Source organism: Oryzias latipes, chromosome 17 (assembly GCF_053564925.1).
Source record: "Oryzias latipes strain Hd-rR chromosome 17, Olatipes_Hd-rR_3.1".
Classification (NCBI taxonomy): Eukaryota; Metazoa; Chordata; class Actinopteri; order Beloniformes; family Adrianichthyidae; genus Oryzias; species Oryzias latipes.
Genome location: NC_136253.1, coordinates 21938955 through 21961885, shown reverse-complemented (window position 1 = coordinate 21961885; position 22931 = coordinate 21938955). Strand labels below are relative to the sequence as shown.

The 22931-nt window shown below is 36.1% G+C and overlaps 2 protein-coding genes across 7 annotated transcripts in view; one reads left to right on the top strand and one right to left on the bottom strand.

Moving 5' to 3' along the window:
• Positions 1 to 22931, top strand: part of si:ch211-14a17.10 (uncharacterized) — a 34522-nt gene that overhangs the window by 9744 nt on the left and 1847 nt on the right. For 2 of the 5 annotated variants that reach the window (XM_078935499.1, XM_078935501.1), the window contains 40 exons: positions 11643 to 11722; positions 11807 to 11877; positions 11970 to 12014; positions 12106 to 12130; positions 12360 to 12428; positions 12516 to 12605; positions 12691 to 12759; positions 12853 to 12948; positions 13324 to 13410; positions 13493 to 13588; positions 13771 to 13836; positions 13929 to 14018; positions 14101 to 14187; positions 14264 to 14350; positions 14433 to 14522; positions 14621 to 14692; positions 14781 to 14843; positions 14932 to 14994; positions 15080 to 15148; positions 15242 to 15328; positions 16542 to 16757; positions 18251 to 18337; positions 19221 to 19301; positions 19408 to 19476; positions 19592 to 19681; positions 19899 to 19988; positions 20334 to 20423; positions 20608 to 20670; positions 20750 to 20812; positions 20900 to 20968; positions 21064 to 21147; positions 21360 to 21446; positions 21545 to 21628; positions 21706 to 21774; positions 21850 to 21939; positions 22018 to 22107; positions 22204 to 22293; positions 22387 to 22476; positions 22558 to 22638; positions 22770 to 22832. In XM_078935499.1, the coding sequence (XP_078791625.1) occupies positions 11643 to 11722; positions 11807 to 11877; positions 11970 to 12014; positions 12106 to 12130; positions 12360 to 12428; positions 12516 to 12605; positions 12691 to 12759; positions 12853 to 12948; positions 13324 to 13410; positions 13493 to 13588; positions 13771 to 13836; positions 13929 to 14018; positions 14101 to 14187; positions 14264 to 14350; positions 14433 to 14522; positions 14621 to 14692; positions 14781 to 14843; positions 14932 to 14994; positions 15080 to 15148; positions 15242 to 15328; positions 16542 to 16757; positions 18251 to 18337; positions 19221 to 19301; positions 19408 to 19476; positions 19592 to 19681; positions 19899 to 19988; positions 20334 to 20423; positions 20608 to 20670; positions 20750 to 20812; positions 20900 to 20968; positions 21064 to 21147; positions 21360 to 21446; positions 21545 to 21628; positions 21706 to 21774; positions 21850 to 21939; positions 22018 to 22107; positions 22204 to 22293; positions 22387 to 22476; positions 22558 to 22638; positions 22770 to 22832 (3248 nt within the window). Of the gene's footprint in view, positions 1 to 116; positions 188 to 11445; positions 11560 to 11642; positions 11723 to 11806; positions 11878 to 11969; positions 12015 to 12105; positions 12131 to 12359; positions 12429 to 12515; positions 12606 to 12690; positions 12760 to 12852; positions 12949 to 13323; positions 13411 to 13492; positions 13589 to 13770; positions 13837 to 13928; positions 14019 to 14100; positions 14188 to 14263; positions 14351 to 14432; positions 14523 to 14620; positions 14693 to 14780; positions 14844 to 14931; positions 14995 to 15079; positions 15149 to 15241; positions 15329 to 16541; positions 16758 to 18250; positions 18338 to 19220; positions 19302 to 19407; positions 19477 to 19591; positions 19682 to 19898; positions 19989 to 20333; positions 20424 to 20607; positions 20671 to 20749; positions 20813 to 20899; positions 20969 to 21063; positions 21148 to 21359; positions 21447 to 21544; positions 21629 to 21705; positions 21775 to 21849; positions 21940 to 22017; positions 22108 to 22203; positions 22294 to 22386; positions 22477 to 22557; positions 22639 to 22769; positions 22833 to 22931 lie in introns of those variants that run through there. The other 3 variants (XM_078935502.1, XM_023965323.2, XM_078935500.1) reach the window with 3 other exon arrangements.
• dhrs1 (dehydrogenase/reductase (SDR family) member 1) lies at positions 1661 to 9240 on the bottom strand. Of its 2 annotated transcripts, none has more exons than XM_023964770.2 (9): positions 9079 to 9240; positions 8376 to 8524; positions 7370 to 7513; positions 7197 to 7276; positions 6971 to 7103; positions 6722 to 6865; positions 6571 to 6640; positions 3326 to 3406; positions 1661 to 3229 (listed from the first exon to the last, which is right to left on the bottom strand). In XM_023964770.2, the coding sequence occupies exons 2-9, from the start codon at positions 8517 to 8519 to the stop codon at positions 3093 to 3095; spliced, it is 933 nt and encodes a 310-aa protein (XP_023820538.1). In that variant the 5' UTR covers positions 8520 to 8524; positions 9079 to 9240; the 3' UTR covers positions 1661 to 3092. The 2 variants fall into 2 exon arrangements, with proteins under 2 accessions (XP_023820538.1, XP_023820539.1); XM_023964771.2 differs by having other exon boundaries at positions 8376 to 8521; positions 9079 to 9220.

Below are 22931 nucleotides of genomic sequence, written 5' to 3'. Positions count from 1 at the left end.
GAAATCACGTCTCTTCCTCCCCCCGTCCCCCCTCCCCGCCTCTCCTCTCCTCTCCTCCGGTCCGCTCGTTGTTGCTTTTGTTCTTTAACGGAGAAGTGCTCTCTCTGTCCGGCCAGATCGAGGCGAGGCGGAGCTGACGACCAGGAAGCCCACGAGGCCCACATGACTCTCCCACAATGACGGCGGGGTGGGTGTGCCAGTCTGGATGAACAGGCGGCGGGTTGGAGGGAGGGTGGAGGAAGGGCCTGCGCCACAAATCCGTTACACTGAACCAAACTCCAACCATTAGGCAGGTCCCGAAATCAGATTACTCAAACTTAAATCAGACTAATGAACATGTAGATTTTACCAAATTCCCATAAACCTTGTGCTATCCTAGGCTCTTTGACATTGGGAGTGAGGTCATCTAGACCCCACTAGACAGTGAGCTGAACTTTTTTCTTCAATGATTTGTGAACCTCACTGGTTTCTATGGATTACATGAAATCCTCTCCACCTTTCTCGTGGTAGGGAGAACATGTTAGTGGTCATCTTGACCCCATAGGATATCTGTTTCCATAGTTTTATAATTAAAGATCTTTGGAGACTTTTAAGTTTGGAAACTAAATTCAACTTTATTTCTGACAACAAAAAGCAGCGACACTTTCTTAAAGTACATGACCTGTATTTTAAAAGGGTGTACAGACATGAATCCAAATTAAAAATAAATCTGATGAGGTGTAAATGCTCAGTTACATTCAGCATGGTTACTCTGCTTTTCACTGAAAAAAGGAGGGTTTAAAGCAAGGGGTAAATATATATATGTATCTTTTCATCATTTGAAGTTGGAAGTTTGTTAGGATGGCGGTGTGGGAGTTTGTGGTATAAAGATCCACTCAAAGGAAAATTTGCATTTTAATCTGTTTTTGTGGCATTTTCCTAATAATGTAGGTCATATATACAGAAAATAAAGCTTAAAATTGCATTTCTGATCATTTCTTATTGAAATCATTGTGAATCAGGGGAGGAAAAAATGCCTTTTGAAAAAGCAGGCCACAAGCTCCCTGCTCCCTTCTGCTTGTACACGACTAAATCCATGTACGTCTTTGTTTTCCTTTTCCGAGCTGGCATCTGACTTCTATATTGCTTGCTGTTTTTGTTGCACCTGTAATGTTAGGTTGAGGGTGTGAGGGGCTGTAAGCTAGAGGGAGAAAGAGTAAACAGATGGATGATGGGAAGTAGGGTCGGACTTACTCCATACCAACAAATCAGAATTTCCAATGAACTATTGCCGTTCTGTAGAAGCAGTCCTAGAAAATGAAAGTTTTTTTTGATTGTGCCTAAAAATGGAATAATCATACTAGAAAACAAAAAGAAACACTGGGAACGTTTTAAAACTAGATCAAAAGATTATCGGAGTGGGACTTTAAGGCCTGTGAATATTCCAAAAGACAAATCTGGATTCAGTTCATGAAACTGAAGATGCAAAGGGGACTCATGTCTGAGGTCAGGCTTTAGACAGCGGGCAGTGAGCAGAGTTGATAGGAACTTTCCACTTCAGCTAAGCCTCTGATGTTATGACTAAATACGAGAATGACAAAATAATATTAATGGAATGTATTTTTAAAAAGACCGACTCATGTCCTTCTTACATTATTATAAAATACAAAATGGTGCAATCTTTACACTTCTTACAAAATCTCTGGGTTTATTTCAAAACGAAAAACAGGCTTATTTCTACCTTTAGCTTCAAACCATTGATCAAATAATAGGTTTGTTTGATCGATGACATGAACTAGTACAAAATATTTTTATTCTATTGGCTTGTACTGCTAGTGCTACAAAATACTTAACCAACAAAATTGTTGGTTTCATTGTTAAATTATATTTTCTGAAAAACTTTTATAGCTCTGTTGCACATCCATAGACATGAAAGGAACCCATTTTAAGATGTCCAAAAACATTGAACGATTTATAAAAGGGTTTTTTAGCTGTGTAAAACGTCACAAAATACATGAGGCTAATTCTGCTGGCTCAAACGTACTGTGAGAGTCTGTTGGGACCATCTTCATCTCCCACATCCTGGAGCGCTTTAACCACACCAAGACACTGAGCCTGAGCGGTCCAATGTCATCGCAGCTGTGTATAGGGGCAGCAATTCACAAACATGGTGGTAGTTTTTGAAAGTAAGGGATGACGCAAGCTAAAGAGGGAGTCCAATCAGGTCTGACTGGCTTGTAGGACTCCTGAAGCAGCTGATATGTATCAGGAGTGGAAGCAGCATGGAGTGCGGGCAGTGGCAGAGGTGGGAAATTGGAGCTGGGAGGAGTTTGGGAGAAATTCTGCAGTTCTCTGCTAACACCACCAAGAGTGCTGGTGCTGAGTTGTTGACCTTGACTGAGGAGATTGGGGAGAGGTAGAAGGCACACCCCTTAATCCTACCAACAGGCCTTCCACTGACGAAGCAGAAGTTGAGGACACAGAGGTGGGTAAGTCCATCATCCAAGCCAAAGTCACAAAGGTGGTCAAAACGCTCCTCGGTGGGAAGGCACCCAAGTTGGAAGAGGTCCGCCGTGACACGCCTTTACAACATTACATGGCGGTCAGGGACAGTGCCTCTGGGGTAGCGGTCCCTCACTGTCTGAGTTCTGGGGATCCCACAACTCAGCCGGAGAGGAAAATTTGGCCGAAAGTTGAATCTCTGACGTAGCTGGAACTGTCCATCTTTGGAGAGGAAGGTCTGGACATCTTTGCTTGGGCTGCTGTCCTCGCAACCATGCTTTTGGTAAGATGGATAGATGAATAGATAGTCACATTGTGAGGATTCTTAAGTGCTTAACTCATATTAAGAGCTAAACTTTTACCGATCAACATGGTTTCATTAATGTGCAAAAAAAAAAAAAAACGTAATCTCATTTAAAACACCATTCAAAGTACAATAAATGTGTATACTTACAATAATAATATTAATTTGGTGATGATAATAAATGGTTTAAACACCGTGGAGTTAATACATTTTTTTTCTAAATAAATTTAATTTGGCTGGGAAGATAAATTGTAGGAATTACAACTTTCATTTGCTATACTGGTGTATGTTTTGATGTGGAAAGTTGTTAGAAGTGGCTGCTAGCCAAAGTGAGGACGAAGCGCGGCAGGCGGATGAATGAAGGAACAATCGCCGACAACCAGGAGAGGTACGGAACCTGGGTCAGGAGGAATTTTAGGGACGTGAAATCCGTTACACTCCGCCCTAGAAACAACCAAATGTACAACGTGTCAAGATATCCCATTGAGCTCTCAATCCTTTAAAAAGAAACTGTCAGGAAGAAATTAAAATCAGGCTTACCGTCAATATCTTTTATCCCATAACGCCGGGCTAGGTCACATGTCATGAGCACCTTTCCAGTCAGCGACATTATATCTTTATCTTAGAAGGAAAAAATAGAAATAAAAAGCAATATATTTACAGTCTACGAAAAGGTCTTTCAAGTACTATACTTATTTTTAAAAATGTTAATGTATATTTCTAGAATACATTTGAAACAAACACCTGTGCACATGTCAATCATTTTTGTTTGAACTTTTAGACCACCCTAAATTTTTTTACATAGCTTGTGGCAAAGCAAGGCAATTTAAAGTGGTTTACATGAATCATTAAAGACCCACTTAGATGAAAATGTTGTTTTGTTGAAACATTTTTCTCAAGATAATGATATATATGAAGAAAGTGAAGCTTAAATTTCAATTTCTAAGTATTTTTTTACTCAAATCATTGTGAATCAGGAGCAGATGAAAAAATGCTGTTTGAAAAAGCTTGTAGTTGTGACGTAGAAATGAAAATTGGCTTTTTTTGCTCTGCACCAAAGGGTCCCGCCCACAACTTAACAGTCAATTTCTAATGAACTGGGGTCCTAAAAAGTGACAGCGGTTCTAATAGATCAAAAGATGACTGGAGTGGGTCTTTAAAAGCATTTCAGTGGTGTCCAAAGAAGAAAATAAACATTGGACAAAGAAGCGACCCTGAAACCCTTATGTTGTCTAAACGTGACCAAATGGAAAAAAAAAGACAAAAGCCAACAATGCTCCTAAAAACTTTAAATGCTTCATTCGCAGATCAAATATAAATATGTTCTTAGTAATCAGATTCTATGTAATCTGATTACCTGTTAGTGTCTTCCTGATTTTTATTACAGTTTTTCTTAGGCTGACGTTAGAATGTCTGGGTTTCCATTAGTTGTTGAATGCAGCATTGAAACTACAAGGGGAATGAAGGTACATATAAAACTACTTTTTTATTTTTTATTTGTTTGCCAAGTTTACCAACTAAACATCTAATTATCTAATCATCAAATTTAGGGAGAAAACAGACACATGCCCATTTGATACATTGAACCCAAATTCTCACCGTCTTGGATTCTTGCTGGCATAAATTCAAAGTAAGTTTGTCTTTTTTCTGGCAAAATCTACAAATATTTGAGATGCTTCATAATTGGTCAGATGCTCCCGAATGTTTGTGTTCTTTTCAACATTTTGAAGTATTCATACATGGCAACTGGTGCAGACCTGGACCTTTTGTCTGTGATTTGTGAACTGAAAGAGGACTTAAGAATCTGCTTGAATATTTAAAAAGTGAGTTAGCTTTGAATAGATTAAAAAAATGTAGTAAAAAGAAACTAAATATTTTGCGACAGCTCAAAGAATATCAGTTCAGCCCTGCATTTATTCATCTGCCTTTTAATTTTAGTTTGTGTGTGTTCTAGTTTTTATATCATCTTATGAGTTCACAGTGATCTAGCTAGGTTCATGACACAGACTCTGCTCTGCCTTTTTCAGTGTTTACAGTCCTTTTTTTCATATTTTACTTTTTAAGTGTATTAACCTTTTACTTGTTATTATTTATGTTTTGACTTTTTTAGTGTATGGCACCCAGTTTGACTGTGGTCTTGTTAAAGCGCCATTTAAATAAAGATGATTTGATTTTCACCATTAAATAACGAGCTTGCAGATATCTTTTTTTTGTCATGGAATAACAGTAACCAGTAAACATCTAAAACACCAGTAAATATGTTATAAAAGACCCACAAAAAAGAAAATAAAAAAAGAGGATATTGCTAATAATGTAAGAATTTTATTGCGTCCTTTAACCTTATTTTCAGTAGAATGTTTATGTTGGCAAAAATCAGCTAACTTAAGATTTAACCAACAGTTTAGCCTAATTTTTGAGTTTTTTGTGTGAAAATTTACAAATGTTTACAAAAGAAAGCATAAAATTACTTACAACCCCGATCATTCTTCTGCAAAATAAGTCAAATGGTCTTTAGGCAGTTTCCTTTAACTGATTGACAGACTATGTTGCAAGCCTGCTTCTTACCATTTGAAGTTCTCACATTGTCAATATGATAATTATTTATTTAGGAAAAGTATGGCAGTTCAGATCATTTTGATTGGTTGAGACAGTACCATTCTGTTTTTATTCCATTTCATTCCTTTTCAAAAGAAATAGTATATTTTTATAATTAAAAGAAAAAAAATTTTCTTTTTAAATCACTAATTTAGAACCAAGGCAAGCTTAAAAGAATAATAATTAAAAATACATCAAACAAATATATTTGTTTGCAGCTTTTTATCATAACTCTTTTCAAATGATTCAAGAATGTTTATTGGCTCTAAAGTGCAAATTACATCAACTCAATCCAAAAACCTATTTGAGATCACGACAAAAAGGAATCATTAAAAAACCTTAAATTTTAGAAATTGAAACAAAAAAACAGAAATCAAAATGAAAAACACAAAAATTTAACTAAATGAAAAAGATATTTCAGAAAACAAAAATAATTTCCAGAAATTAAAATGAAATGTTACAAAAAGGAAACAATAAAAAAAACAGAAAAGGTGGATATTCTAGAACATGACTGAATGGGTGATGACCTTTGTTCATCTTTTTAACAGGAAGTGATTTGGCATCAATATCTTCCAACACAAGATAAGTCTTTTATTATCTGACCACTGCAAAAGTTTGGTGATTGCTCAATAATATTTTACCACAGGTCAGTCAGAACATCCTTCTGCTTTTCCTCTTCTTTCTACTGTCATCCAATCGGTAATGTCCCATAGTACCTACCTTTTACCGTTTCTGATTTTGTTTCACTTCTTTTTACAATTTATTGTGATTTATGGAAATTACTTAGTTTTCTGAAATGTTTTTTTTTGTTGCTTTTTGTGATGATTTCTAAAATGTTATGTTGTGATCTTTAATATGTTTTTGCGTCGTTGTGATTTGCACTCCAGGGCCACCGTAGTTTTGGCTCATAGAAGAAGAAAGCCAACTTGTTTTTTACTATGTTACAGTTAAAGCATAAATAAATGCTCAACAGACAATTTTTTTTGCTGCAGTCCTGTTTACTGAGGATTCAGGAGAACAACCATCTGCTGCTGTCTGTTCTATTTATTTCTATTCTACATCCTAGTGGATTACACTATTATCGGACAACTGGAGTCTCTACATTTCCAGTTGTACTTCCTGGAGTCGTGCATTTCAGTTAGACCTGTAAGGCAACTCTGTAGACCGTAATTACAAACATTAAGACTTACCTTTTGCCAAATTGACAATACATTTGCCACTCATTTCTGTTGTTTCTCCATTGGCAAAAATGTTTGACATCTGTATTTGGTTAAAAAAACATTGTTTAATTTCACAAACTAACCACAAAGACAGACTTTCCCCAAAAGATCAGTAGTTTACCTGTCTACCCTGACCCACAGATGGATCACCCTCCTCCATAAATTGAGTGACCAGCTCTGTCTGCACTGGCCCCGGCCACAAGCTGACAGAAACCACTCCTCTGCTTTTTAGCTCAACTGCCATGTCGGCTGCCAACCTGTCACACTGGAAACACAAACAAACGAGTGACGAGATAAGAAGCAAACAAGGCAGGATTGCAGCCACTCTTCTATGGGGCAAAAGCGAAACAATGAGCCTTCTTTCTCCTACCGCTGCCTTTCCAACACCGTACGCTACATTGAAGAGGTACTTCAGCCCCCCCATGGATGAAACGGTCACTATCAGACCGCGGCCTTGAGCCACCATCAGCCGGGCGCCATAAACAGAGAATATATAGTGACCCCTGTCAGATGGAAAAAATTAAGTTAAAAATGTTATCTAACATTTAAAAGCAACTAAAATAGAAGGAAAAAGTCAACTTGAAAGTTCTAACTACCTGAGACCTGCATTGTTGATGGAGTCCCAAACACTAGGATCTGTTTCCCAAAACTTCTTCTCCATGTTGTCAAAAATATTCTGGAATGACACAAACTGAGGTCAGCAACGCAGGAGGTTTCACCCCAAAGGGATAAAGTGGGAAGTTTCATGATATGTTAAAAAGATTCCAACCTGAACTCCAGCATAGGCATTGTTAACCAGCAGGTCTAGTCTGCCGTCCTGATCCCGTTTAATCCGTTCAAAAAGCTCTTCGATGTCTTTATCTTTTGTAGAATCACAGATGACTGGCACGCACTTCCCACCTCTTTCACTCACCTGGAGGGAGTAAAAACACCTTAAACAATAAGAGCCAGACAGACGTCTCCCACACAATAGCTATTGTCAAAGACAAAAGTTTTCACTAAATGAAGCTGATCACGCCAAATTCTCTTTAAAGTTATTTAATGTCCCCTTTGTGTTTATAGATTTAATTACCAAAAGAAAAAACCTTTCAGCTTGTTGCAATGAAAATATATATATTTAAAAAAGTTAATCAGAATTAATAACAGGGCAAGATTTAAAAAAAAAAAAAGGAGGAACACTTGAAAATATGGCAGGAACTTTAATGGCTTATAACTTCTACAAACCTGCCCATCAGGATTACAATCGGAAAGGTTTTTCTTTCAACATCAACTTGAGATTCGGGCTGTCAAAATTAATTTTAAACATTAGAGGTTGATGCAAGTTTAATAAGAACGTTGGTAATCACTACTGCTTTTTCCAGATAACCTTCTATTCTTAATCTTTTGCTTCGTAATCTTAGGGTCTATGTTTGTATAACTCTTATTTTTTGCACAAATCTAGTACCTTCGATAAATCGCTGCTTCTTTTTTGTTTGTTTTTTAAATGGAAAATAAACCAAAAAAGAAAATAAAAAACAGTAATAAGTCTTTAAGTTTTTAAGCATAAAGCATTTAATGTGTTCCCTTTAGTTTATGTTTGTCCGCTTTTGTTTTTTAAGGCACCGAATCACTTAAAAAAAAAAAAAAACTCCCATAAAACAGATTTTATTCCTCTCTTTCTGTTGCAAACCACAAAGAAAATAGCAGATTATTTCTTTGCGCCTGTATGTTAGACTATCTGCCGAATTGCCCTTCTTCCAGGAAATGAGCATTTTATTGCAACACTGCAGTTTCACCTCAGCAGCAGTTTGCTTCAGGGTCTTCTCCTGCCGCCCTGTGATGTAGACAGTTGCTCCTGCCTCCGAAAGCTGGAGAGCTACGCCCCTGCCAATGCCTCTGGAGGCACCCGTCACAACGCACACCCATCCAGACAAGGCCATCTCTTCTGGGAAAAGAATTGAAATCATGTGCCGTGAAAAAAAAAAAAAAAAAAACCTCAAAGTTCTGTCAGGGCAAAAAAAAAACAAAAGCTCTTATCATAGTTGCATAACTTTATTGCAGCACTGACTAGAGTTCCCACTAATTTGTGGTATTCTTACACAACAGCTCTATTCACTGTTAGTCAACATGTTTCATAATTTTAATGAATAACTTGAAAACAGATCATGCAAACTTAATGCAAATTTAAAAAAATATCCAGTGCTGAGGAAATGTACATACAGTTACTACTGTGCCTTTTGATGCTGTTTCTGTTATTTTATGTTCTATTCTTAACATATAAATACATATATCTTTAATTACCTATAAATGTGCCCCTTTCCCCCATGATTGCCATGTTTTCAAAAGTCGCAACAAAGTCCTTAACAAAACTTCGCATGAACGTGTTCATCAGCAACAAAAACGTTAAGAACTGTTACATCTACGTTTATTAGGACAATGTATTGTCCTAATTGTTCTATATTTAGCGTCGATTTATTTAGGTGTTTAAGCGCAACATACCTCGTAATTCAGAGAGAGTTCCTCTTTATTCAGTACAACCCGCTGGAGCAGTCCTACAACGGCGGATCCTCGCTGGTTGCTTGATGTTATCTCGCAGAAATCCCGTTTGCACCAGCCGTGCTCTCTTACGCGTTCTTCACGAAACAACACGTGTAATCTCGCGAGATCATGTGGCAAATGAAGTTAGTGTGAGACTCCTGGCTAAAAATAAGAGTTTATTGTCCTTGTCGCTAGTTTTATGCTTTGTTTTAAACAGGATTGTTAAAATTAGGATAATAAATTATGTCAAACGCACCAGAATGCTTCTAAAAGCTGTTAAGCTACTTTTTATTGTATTATTTTCGACATACTTTAATATTTACAATTTAGTTCTGCCATTGTTAAAACGATTCTAAGTTGGTATAATAACTAAATGTAGTCAGAAACTGAGTAATACATAAGGAAATCATGACTAACCAGTCTCTGGCTTTAGATTACAAAAAAAGCCAGGACAAACATCTGTAAATGTTTAGAAGTAGCGCTATTTAAACATATATTTATTTTTATTTTTATGTAAGTTGGTCTTTAAATTCTCTTTTTTTCTTATTTTCCTGTTTCCATCTATTTGTAAAGAATAATCTTGTGTTAAGTGTATTATTGAGATGTGCTGAATTTTTGTACAATGCCAGCAGATGGCGCTGTTATGTATTTACAAACCAGCAATAAAAAGTTCACAATCAATTCTACTTTATGACACATGCCCTTTTTTTTCTTTCACCGTGGCCCTAATCCTCTTCCGTAGAAAGTAACGGTTTGTATAATATTAATAATTATAAATACATCAACTTGTCAGGTTCATACATAGCAATGTTTAACCTGTTCCCAAAAATATATCTTATTCTTTTCTGGTTTCTGGACTGTGGAGTTTAGTGCTTTCTTATCTTCACCGCAAATACAGCCGTTTATCTTAGTGTAGACACAGTTCTGGTACTATAAATCCATTAAAATTAACCCTGACATGTCTGATCAATTATTTACGAGCAACTTTGTTTATACTGGCAGAAGCTGTCGATGGGATCGTAAACCGAGCAGGAAAATGAAGAAACAGACTGAAAGAGTCTGTTGGTATGGTGAATTATGGGAAGTATGGGGGCTTGCTGACCTAATCTAGAACGTTATCTCCCAGATTGATCAAAACAAGTACATTAGGTTCACCATATATTCAAAAACTGACCAAAAGTGAACATGTGAGGTTAATGACATCAAAACATCACATTATTCTATTTGTAAAATCCTGAAAAAATTAGTCAATTTTCAGATTTTAATGTGAAAAAACAATTTTTTTATACATAAATTTCCTTTTTAGGATAATTCTTCCGTCTGCTTAAAGATTAAAGAGGGAGAAAAAGTTGATTTAAAAAAACAGTAATATTCAGGCAGTACTGAATATTATAGAATATCTGTTGCCCGTGGCCATTTCCAAATATGACATATAATTTCATTACTTGCCAGACTTCTATTTACATTCCCTCTAAACTTGTACTCAGTTAACCTTACTCTGTGGAGCAGAGGTAAGGTACACTTGCACTGTTCGGAAGTCAGCAGGTCTAAGGTCAAAGCATTTTTTTAATTTACTCTGTAAAATAGGTCTAAAGACAAAGCAGAATATAACAGCAACCCTTTAAAAATCCCACTCAAATATTAATCCTTTTTTTTATTTTTACTATTACTCTTTTTTTTACTATTACTCATTGCTGTGTGTAATACGAACATTACTTAAAAAATGTAGGCTATGTCAAATATAGTGTATTTAAAATGTGCTCAATGATTGGGAGTTTAAGGGGTTAAGAGCTTTATACTGATTGCATTTGATGTGTTATTTTAACTCAGCATTAAATAATTGTATAGCTTATCAATGTAATTAAATTGTTGTTAATTAATTAAAACATATTTTTGAAAGAAGTCCTGTCTATTCAGACGTTTGACATAGAGCTGTGTGTGTTTCTTTGGGTTCAGCTTAAATAGCATAATTTCATGTCTCAACTCTAGTTATTCTTATCTAAAATTAAAGCTTTCTGTTTACAAATTACTTTCTATTTAGAATAAGATTGTCTGTATGACTTGGTAGATTTAATATGTTGAAGTGAAAAATCTTTTTTTCTTTGGTGTTTTTCTATGATTTTATTTGCTTGCAGCATTTAATAGGTAATGATACCTATGTTTCTCTTTGTTGCTTTATTATTTTGGGCACAAACGTTTTTTTTAACACACCAAACTAAAAACAGTTGATAGCACAGTAATAAGTTTGTAAGTTGTTCTTTCTTTGGTCTCCTTTTTAATTTTTTTCCTAGTAGCACTTTGAACCGTGACAGAATCTGATGTTGCCTCAGTGTTTGCTCTGGATAAACTTGTTTTATTCACTAATACAGTAACACAAATGCTGAGTATACAGACTTGGTATTTCTTTTCCATTTGCTGTAAATTCAACTCCTCCGTTTACTGGTAAGGGGTGGGACTCTTAGCCATTGATCACTGAGTGACTTATAAAAAAAGAGAAGCTGAGTGACAAGTTCATGTTTAAGCAGAGCCATGGTTGGAACGTCTTCCTTCATTTGGGTTCTCCTCATTCTCACCGCCGTCTGTAAGACATCTGACCTCCGACATGGTAAGGAGCTTTTCTTTTGATCTACCTAAATTCAAATCTAAACAACAGTAACCCCATGTCTTTGTATTTATTTGCTATCATTAGTCTCAAATGTGCGAGATATATTTGAGAGTACGGGAAACCCTGAGGTGGATGAAGCCCTTTCAAAGATCCCAGTGAGTTCCCCAATAAACTTGACTTAAAAATGATTAGATGGCAGAGTAAAAACTGCCCCATGCATTTATTTTTTAAAATAAATTTGTCTCAGTTTGACTTAGGAGATATGACGGATCCGAGTCGCATCAACGTGACGGTATGTGAACTCCACCATTTTGCCAACAAGCTTTTAATTTGTAAAATCTTATAATATTTTGTCTTCATTTCTTGTTTATACTCATTTACAGAAAATAAAAATTCAGTTATGTACAGGTAAGTGTTTATTTAATTTCTTTATTTATACTGTTGCCCATTTAAGTACCAAAAATTCGTTTCCAAACAGCTGAAGCTGCAGACAGTAGCTTTTAGCACCTTTGCTTTTGGAAAAGTAAGCGCAGTACAAACGAAAACAGATGTTTAAACTGAAATAAGGTTAAAGAAAATACTAAAACGGCCCAAAAATGATTTTGTTTTTGTCCTTGTTCCATTCTTTCTTTGTCAGGTATGAAAGAAGCGCTGGCATCCATGAAGTTGGAGCTTGCGCAAACAACTCGCCGTTATAATGAGCTTGGTAAGCATGAACTCCTGGCGAGTTCAGTGTTTCGTTTATTTATCGATTTATTTTTTTGCTTTAACTGATATGATGCTTCTATCTCAGATGAAGAGACCTTGGGGCTGAGGAGAGAGGTCAGGAAGCTGCAAATGCGACTGTCCACATGCAGCTCGACGGCGTCGGCCATCGCTGGCTGTGAGATTGTGACCTCTTGCCGCACAAGTGGAACACATGGCACTTCAGAGCAGGAGCAAAACTGATTTCCCCATGTTTTTCACAGCCTACCAAGCCCAACTGCAGACTAAAATGAACCAGCTGTTGGATGTTATCGACAGTGAAACATTTCAAAGTGAGCAAAAGGGCTTAAAATCATTTGTTGTACTTTATTCGAGGTATTCTATCCTCCTAAACAACTTTATTGGTTTGTAAATGCCATTTCTAGTACTGAAGATCCTGGGTGTCACAAGGGAGGTACAAGTTTTGCAGAAGAAACTTCAACTTGCATCTAAAAATGCAACTGCTACCAGTGAGATAAAGGGTGAGTCTTTTCTTATGTATTTCTCTGAATGTCATGTTTAAGATTGACACACATTTAAACATATATGTTGTATAAATGAATAATTATTTTCTGATGGTGGTTTAAATTAAACCAAGTTGTGACTGATTAACAAAATGATCAACTTTTACATTTAAAACGAACGCAAAAAAAAATTCTGGTGGAAAAGTTGCTCTTAAGAAAAATTGCTTTGCAGATTTGATGTATACGTACTGCATCTTGTAAGCAAAGATCCTTTTAACTCTAACCAATTTTTTTTTAAATCTCTGCTTAGTCAGACTTATATATATATATATATATATATATATATATATATAATTAGAAAGGAAGCTTAAGCAGTTTGTCATTTGCAAACAGCCCTGCAGCGAGAGGTTCAAGAAAAGGCTACAGAGCTGAACTCAAAGAGAGAGCCATTTGAAAACAGCCACCCTAATGCTGCACTTAGTAAGTGATTTTCTCTTTTTTTTAATTTAGGAGGTTTAGGGGCAGCCAAACAACAATAGATGTTCATCCTTTTTCCGTCCAGTTCTACAGATAATCTCACTGCAAAGCCAGATCTGGGATTTACACCAGACTGAGTCAAAGGGGGAAGCTGTTGATCAGTCAGACTCGAGGATTCTGGGTAAATTTTGGTCACTTTGACAGATTAAACTAAACAAGATTTTTTTTTTTGTAAATGAACAGTTAAAAAGTAAAATATAAATAATAACGTTAAAATCTTTTGTCATTAGCGTGCCATGAGTAGAAATGTAACTGTCTGATGGATGACACAATACTTATTTGAACTCTTGTATAATTGATCAGTTCTACAAGAACAGCTCAACGGGAAGATCAGGGAGTTGCAAAGCAAAGAGGAGACCATCTCAGCTGGTCAGGGAAACAATTTCAAAGCCTCAAAACCTTTTTTTTTTAAGTCAGTTCAATGTGAGACCTTTCTTAAACTGTTTTCTTTGTTCATGCAGTGCTAGAAATGCTCTCAGTGCACAGTAAGATCACACAGATCCAGAAAACGATCCGGGTCCTTACAGAAGAATCCAAGAACAGGAATGCAGGTGAGTGCTGGAATGTCTGACCCATTTATGAGATGAAATTCAAGCCCTGAACTGTTGGTGCAATTCCTGCTTGTGCTATTAGCTTTTCTTTTGCAATGGAGACAAAAGGGTGAGTTGCTGACAAAGAAGATTTCCCAACTGGCTAATGATGTAGATAACCAAGAACTGAGTAAGTGTCAACACTTTATTTGTTGTTGTCGCTGTGCATTTACATCATCCTTAACCTGATACGCTCTTTTCTTCAGCCAAAGAAATTCTCCGGCTGCAGAATGAGTTGAGTCAACTGGCCAAGTTGCAAAAGGATAAAGAGAGCCTGGAAGCCCAACTCAAAGGTGGAAAAACACAACAAAACAGTTTGCTGCTGTTTGTCCTGCAAAGGTAAACAAGTGCTGATATTTTGGATTTATATTTTAGCTAAAATAGATGAGATGGAGGCAGAGAAGTCACGGGAGGAAGCGCTGCAGAAAAAGCTGGAGCAGACAGACTATGCTACATCCCAGCTGAGTGAGTACAGGAAGCCATTTTTGCCCTTACCTTCGACTTAGACAACATTTAACGTCCAAAAAAACTCAACAACAAATGTTTTTCCTCATGTTGGCCAGTCTTCAAGATCATTAGCGTCATGGAAGAGCTGAGACAACAGCGAATTGTGGCACCGACAGGTGAAACTCAGGGTGAGTTCACCTTTGTTTCCAACAGAATCAAAAATCAGTCTATTTTGGAATTTAGTGGTGATTCTGCATATTTTGTGTTTTAAATCAGATATTTTAACGTTGCTTCAAACCTATAAAAGAGACTATGCTGAAGCTAAGACTGAAATAAAGGGTGAGTCCTCACATGTTTTTGTTTTTCTTAGCACAATTTCTGCAAAAAAAGGTTTTTATAATCCGGTGTCCACTTTTTTATCACATAGATCTGAAGGAAAAACTAGAGAGAACGCAAGAGGAGTGTTCAGGACTTCAAGAAAAACATGATAGTGAGCCACACGAGTTTAACCCGAGTTTACTGATACCTTGTTTTTTTTTCTTATATGATTTCAAGATGATTCTGTTTTGCAACAGAGTTGAAGACAGAGCTTGCGCAGAAGATCATGAAACTCAACAGAACGGAGGATTCCAAAGCCGCTCTCAGTGAGTCCGGCTCGAGAGCTGTATTTTTTTACGAGACTACATTTATGTTTCTTCCAATATGAATTTTACAGTAACGTTTGTTTCTTCTGTTAGTTCTGAACGTGATCAACCTGCATGCAGAGATAAAGGCTTTGAGGGAGCAGATCTCAAAGTCAAAAAGTGGATCAGAAACCAGTCAACGTGAGTAACACTACTCATAACGGATGATAAACACTCCAATGAACACCACCAAAACCTTCTTTGATGACCAGTCCTTCCAGAAGCAACGAAGGTCAAGTGTATTTCTGAAAAGCATCACAGTGGTTCAGTGAGGGTGTGAGGAATATTTACCTTGATCATTTTTTTTATCTCTTTCATTTAACATTTACATAAATGTGTCCCTTTCTAATTAAAAAGGCCCAATATAGTATTTCTATATACAAATATATTTGATGAATGAAAAAACATATTGCAACAAAAGCATAGATTAAAGGTCCTCTTGGACTTCTGAGGTCTTTTGGGAGTTTTCTGTTTAAAACGTTCATTCAGCATTGACTTTTACTCTCATGACAGGCCAACTCCAACGTTTTTGGTGTTTTTAACATGATCTTGTAGCATTTTTTCACAATGGAAGACATATATAAAATGATTTAAGATTAGACCTGCATTTCTGAGTACTTTTTTTTTAATTAAAATCGTGATGGTTTAGGAGCCGTTTGAGAAAGCTCAGGTTTGTGACCCAGCAAATGCGATGGATGGGCCAAAGTCTTGCTGCTCCACCTCAATTCTAAAGCATCCACTTACAGACAAGTAGATCCTCTTCATTTTCCTCGTCTGAGCTGGCATCTGGCTCAAAACTGTGTAGCTGGATAGCTCCAATATTGCTTTTTGTTTGTTTCTTTTGCCACGCTAATGTTAGCTTGGGATGTTGAGGGGCTGTAATATAGCGGAAGAGATTGTAAACAAAGGAATGATAGGATATCATTGTAGGGTTACTTCAGTCCCAGCCTCAACTCAGAGGCAAATTTCTGATGAACTCTTGCTGCTCTGCAGAAAATATGTCTCAAAAAACGACACAGGTCTTTTGATTTTAATCTTAAAAGCTGCATAATCATAAGTAAAAGACCACTGGCAACGATTTTGATAGTGATAAAATGTAGTTAGAGTTGGGTTTTTGTAACTGTGTGACCTTTCTCAAAATTCTAATCGGAGTGATAGCCGGTTTCAAACTCCCCCACTGCTAGCATGAGATCCCAGAATGCCTTCTCAGGTCTTAGTACCCCCTTTCCCACTGGAGAGAGTGGCGCATGAGGCTGTAGCCTTCTTGTCGTCCTGCATCTGGAAATGTTTGCAAGCACTTTTCCAGATGTTCATTGACTCCGGCTCATTCTTGGCTTCTGTTCCGTTGGTCCAGACTCCCCCGTTCTTGTCCCTCGCAGGCAGATTTACTGGCTTCAGTCAAGAAGCGGCAAAAACATTTCCAGCCCGCTGTTAATGAGACGCAAACCCCAAGATCTTAACGACGAACCGCAACTGCATCCAATAAAGGCCCCATTATTTGAAAAGACGACTTTTGGGCTGAATGACCGCTTTCTTCCAGGGGAGCAGGATGGGATAATGATGAGAAAAGGTGAGCACAGAGGCAAAGCATTTTCCACTTGTTACCTCACCACACGTTTCTGGAACGGGAGAAAGCCCAACATCAATCTTCAAAAGATGTCTTTGAGCTTAAATTGCTTTCTCATTTGCCTTTGTAATCTAGTCACAACCTGCTTACAGGAGATTTGAGTTTTGATTTTATTTTCACCAGGTAACTAAACTGCACTGTGCAAGTGATGTTGTCCTGGTGATAAAGGGCCCCTATGAGCTTAGCATTGAACTTTCTGATAATTAGATCTCAGATCATTTTGTGGTACTGGTGAAATCTTCTCTGCAGCAGCTGTTGACTGCAGAAGAGGTCAGAAATTAGTACAGGCCTGGAAATTGTCTTTCTCATGTTCTACAAACTCTGATGCTTCTCCTGTTTCCATCCACCTACGGTTACTATTTTTTCTCACAGCATTGTGCGGAAATTGAATGCTGGGCTCAGATCATTTCAGTTATTTTTATTTTGCATGATCCTTGTAATTTGCTTTGATTGTCTTAGGTTTTGTGTAAAGTTTAGTTCTGTAACAATTTTGAATTGACAAGTTACACCTTTTTTTGTCCTAAACTATTAATCATGGGCAGTGATCTGCAAACTGAAGCTCAGGACCCACATGTGGCTCTTTTATCCTTTCATTGTGGCTTTGAAGGAAAACGCTACCAATTTGGATTAAATTGTGATTTTTTTAAATTTGTTTTATAAATGTGGTCACCCATGTTTAGATTTTCAATACGTGTCAAGTTGCTGTTCAGAGATAAAGTTCTTGAATTATATAAAAGTATAACATAATTTACATGCACAGACTTTTAAAAACAATTTTAATCTACGTCATTGTCATTTTTTTAATGAAGTAAAAGGATGAAGGTATAGCAAAATGATCACAATGAAAAAATGTGTTTGACTTTGCTATCTTGCCTTTTAATTATAATGAATCTGCTGCAACTAGGATGTTATTATATTTTGAAAGAACTTTTATACTAAAGTAGGTCTTTGTGGCTCTCTTTGGGTTTTAGTCAGTAAGAAATTGGACCAAATTATTTTCTTTAAGCATTGAAAATTGCAGAACTCGGATCTAAAATCACAAAAAAAGTTCTGTTAAAACTCTGTTAGTCTAATATGTCATGATCTGTCATAATCACCTGTCAGGGATTAGATAGATTTTTAGTCTTTTTTATTTTATGTTTTCTATTTTTCCTTGTTTTACTGTTAACTTTTACCATAAATGGATGTTTTTTATCTACTTATATAATCTTAATCAGTTCTCAATTTTATCAGTAAACACACTTTGGTCTGTGGTTGGCAAAGTGTTTAAATGAACTTTACTGTAATTGATTATGTCAACATAAACTTTATCAATTAAATCTTTCCAGTTCATATGCTTTTTTTTTGCAAAAGGAGACATTTGTAATATGTTCATTTTTTCATAAAGATCTCTTACTTTCAGAGGTTAAAGCTACATTTTCCATCTTCCTCCACAGAGCTGATGAGACAGTTGGAGCAGAAACAAGAAGAGCTGAACCTCAAGACTGCAGAGATCCAGAGACTGATTTCTAATCCACAAACGAGTATGTGAAAAGCTAAATTAGCCTTTTTAACATAACGACATGGATTTTTTTCATCAAAGATCAAATATAATCATTCTGTATAATGAGTTATTCACTTTGCAGCCTTTGAAAAGCATGGAATTTATCATGCTTTAACTGCATGAGGTGTTTACGTTCTTTCTGTGCACGTCAGGGTTTTTTTCAGAAGCTGAAATGAGCTTTAGCATACAGGTTTTTACATAGATTTATTTGTCCAATCCTCCTTTTCATAATTAGTCTGCTTATTCCATAGTAAGTTTTACTCAGCATGGCCTGTTAACAAAACCTTTCAGATCAAAAGGGAAAAGTAAGACTAGTTGATTATTTGCACTGTTGTAATGTATGTTCTTCTGCTTAGAATAATATATTTTCTTATTTTTGTTTAATCAAAAATATTTTCGACACATTTTTGTCATGGTGTTTGCCTCTGCTTTGTGTCCAGTCCTCTTAGTCTTTTAATCAAGAATCAATTTGACCCACTATTGTATTAAAAAATAGAAAAATGTTTTTGTTATTTTTTTAGAACTTTGGGGAGTTCTTTGTTTAGACTAATTTGGAGTCTCAGGTGTGCTATAAATCAAAGTAGGGCTGGATCTTAGTGAACGAGTGTTTAACTTCAGTTGGTTGCAGTACCTATCATCAACAATAGGTTTCAGTGTTGCATTTTTTTTTCTCAATATAAAATCTCTCACAAAATCATGGTGGTAGGTTTAAAGGCTGTCATCTTTACTTGGTTTATAAAGACATAGACATATTAGACATACTTAGACATACTTTCACAAAATGTTAAATGTTTAACAAGTTGGTGGGTGGGTATTACGTTGAGTAACCCTTAACCTGATTGAAAAATCCTTTTTCTTTTCAGTTTTAGAAATTATTGATCTGCAGAATAAAATCTGGGATCTTGAGAAAAAGAACACCAATTGGACAAATAAGGAGCTACAAGGTATTCATTGCTAGATGCTGTTTCTTTTTTTAACAGCAGGTAAACAGAATTATTTAAACCCAATTATCAATTATTGTAATTAACCAAGTGTGATTTTTATCTACAGCTTTGAAAAAAAGGCTGGATTCTTTAGTGAATGAAATAGACAGTAATGGTGAAGATAACACATTACAGGGTGAGTACAAACAGCTGTGAGCATGAAGATCACCAGACAGACCTTTGGGGAATCAAATTCATCTTGCAGGTAGAATCCATTATTCCATTAAGCTTGTTCTTTTCTGTTTTTTTAGTACTAAAAATTCTGACACTGCAGAGTCAGGTGGAGTATCTACAGAACCAACTGTCCAATCTCGAGATAACACACGATTCCACACAAACTCGTAAGCCATTCAAACTAACTTTTAGTGCCATAACACGAAAGAAAAGCCACCCAAGTTGAAAATATCAAATCATAAAGAGTTTCAGTTGCTTCTAGCTTGAAACTGAATTTGAAAAAAAAAAAAAGGTTGACAGGTGTGTTAACACACAGATAATAACAAACTGTTGTTATTACTGTTGATGGTTCATTTTGGGATCTCTAAACGTCTTTTGTGACAGAACTTCAAAATGAGTTAGCAGCCAAGGAGAACGAGCTGAAGCGTTACATCCATGAAGTGATGGAGAAAAACCAGACAAATGGAAAACTTAGTAAGTAAAAAACTGCATCTAAAACTTTCTTGGAAAAATATTTAAACCATAAAAAAATTGTAAAACAAGTTTCATTTAAAACAAATTTAAAAAAAAAATCCATTTAATTTGTGTTTAATGCTGTTGCAAACACTTTAATAGTTATTTAGTTAATCTTTTGTCTGTATCTTCCTAATTTCAAGCCAAGTATAAACATTTCAGCTGTTTTTAAGTCATTTGTCTTTAATGAATAAAAAAAAGTGTGCTTTAAAATATGATATGACAACATATTTGACGTAAAATTAAAGGTAAAGATTATATCTGCAGTACTTTTTCCACCCTGGTTGAATATTTTTCTTTTTTCAGTTTTGAGCATCACTGAACTCCAAATTAAACTCAAAGACATTGAAAAACAAAAGGAAAAAGAGGATAATACAAGTGCTGCAACAATATCCAGTGAGTTTCACTCATCCTCTTTTCCTCTATCCAAACCCACCAAGCAACTGCTGCCCCACACAAAAACTCCCACATTTCCTATTTCAAACAAATAAAAGATATTGTTTCTTAAAGTATTTGTGTGTCTGCTTGTGCACTAGATGTCCTGGAAAGAATCCTAAAGCAACTTTACTTTTATTTACAGAGCTGACGAACCAGCTGAAGCTCCAAGAAGAGGAAAACAATCGTAATAAAGCTTTCATTATGAGTAGGTTTTGTCATTATACTTTCAAGTTTTTGGGATGAGTCATTTCAAATCTGATGATCAACAAGATATTTCTTTTTAGCTCTGCAGAACAAGATAACCCAGACAGAAACCCAATGTTCTGAATATGAACAGAAAATTAAAGGTAAAAGTTGACCCGGTTAGTACGCACAATTCTTTCTAGACACAGGAAGTATTCTTTAACAAACATTTGAATCATGCGTTACTGCAGATCTGCAGAGTGACATAAATACCAAACTTAAGGAACTTAAAAGCAAATCGGACACCGTTAGTTCACTTGGTGAGTGCTGAAAATGGAGGAGTGGAGGTGGATGAATGGGCTACACCCCAGGAGAGACCTCTGAACATTCAATTCCATTCTTTTCATTCTTGCAGTTCTTCAAATTTCTACATTAAGTGTGGAAGTGGAACAGCTGGGAAAGCAACTTCAGAACTCTGTGTCCAAATCTAAAGTGGAAGGTGAGAAGATTTAAGAGCTAGATGCAGAGCAAAAGATGTTTGTTTGTTTTTTTCTTTCAACCCCTTTCCTTCAGCGGATTTTTACACTAGACTTGGACAAAAAATGTCCAGCGATGACTCCATTTTTTAAAAACTGCACAAAAAATACAGTTTGATGCTGATTGTCTTTGTTTCGAAGGCAGAAAAACTGAGGAAACCTGTGTTTTTTCCAGAGCTAACGGCTATAATAGAGGAAAAGAACAAAGAACTGGAGCAAAAAGCTGGAGAACTTAAAGAAAGGAGTCCTGAAGCACAAAAACGTGAGGCCAACCAAAACAAAATGTCTCAACGAATTCAGAATCCATGAAGTTTATGTTCTTTAGTGATGGAACGGAAATTCAAAGTGTTTATCTTTCAGTCCTCAGGATCATTGCTGTGCAAGTGGAGATAGAACGATTGGTGAACGTAGGAGCAAATAACACCAATGCTAATCAGATAAAAGGTAAAAAAACAAAAAAAACAACATTAATTTAAAACATTTATTTAAAAAAAAGGTAAATATTTTATTTTTGTCTATAGTTCTCAAAAAAGAACTCTCTACTTTGATTAACGGAATTGAAGATAAAACCAGTGAAAACACAAAACTGGGTTAGTATGATGGAAAATAATTTGGACTCTTCATTTTTGAATTCCTGATACAAACATTCCTTTTGTTCCCTGAAGTGTTTCAGATCTTGTCTCAACAAGATGAAATATCATTGCTGAAGAAAGAGAAAGTGCAGCAGCTGGAGGAAAAAGCCAAGCTAATTAAAGGTGGGATGCAGTAGGAAATCAACAGTTCCACCCTCACACAGACACAACCACACACATCTTATGTTCATCTCTTTTAAGATCTGGAAGATGAACGGGACAACATCAAGAAGCAAATCGAGGAAAAAACCCAGCTGCTAAACTCCAATGATATGAGGATTGCCAATTTTTGTAAGAGTCTGTCTACGTTGTTTAAAACAACAAAATAAGTTACTAAAAATCATTCAAAACTTTTGTTTTAACTGATCTGTTCTGTTGTTTTTACAGCTCATCAGATTATGGAACTGTATAAGAAAATCCAGCCACTGGAGGATGAGATATCAGACCTGAAAGAAACTTACACTGAAAAACTTGCAGGTAAAAAAACAACACACGTTATACATGTCAATATGCGCCTGCCTAAATATTGTTTTTATTGATTCATTTCTCGGGTTTCCAAATCCTTTTCAGAGCTTACAAACAGGCTCAATGTTACACAGAAGGAGCTCCAACAAAGTGAACAACTTCTGAAACAATCAGACTCCAAGAACTATGAACTAAGTATGAACACTTATCATTGAGGAATCCCAGCTTCTGTCTTCTATGACACAATGACACCCTGAATGTTTGTGTACCCGCTAGTAATGAAAATTACTGAACTGAGGAGCCAACTAAAAGAAGCTAAAGAAAAAGGATCCAAAGACGCTGAGAAAGATATTGCAGGTTTGATTCTCTTTAATACTTACATTAAAACCTTAAAGATGTTTTAAAAACGGTGCCGTCTACAGGATGAATAAACAAAAGCCATGATGGTTTTAATCCAGTCACTGACATGTTTTTCCTTTATTTCTCAGAGCTGGAGGAAAAAGTCCAATTTCACCAAAAAGAAAATGCAAAACTTGAAAATGCTAACAAAAGTATGTTTCATTCATGCACATACTCTTGCACTCAACTAATCTCATTTTAGAAAAGTTTGGAGAATTGTTTAGTAATTTATCCGCTCAACTATAATTCTA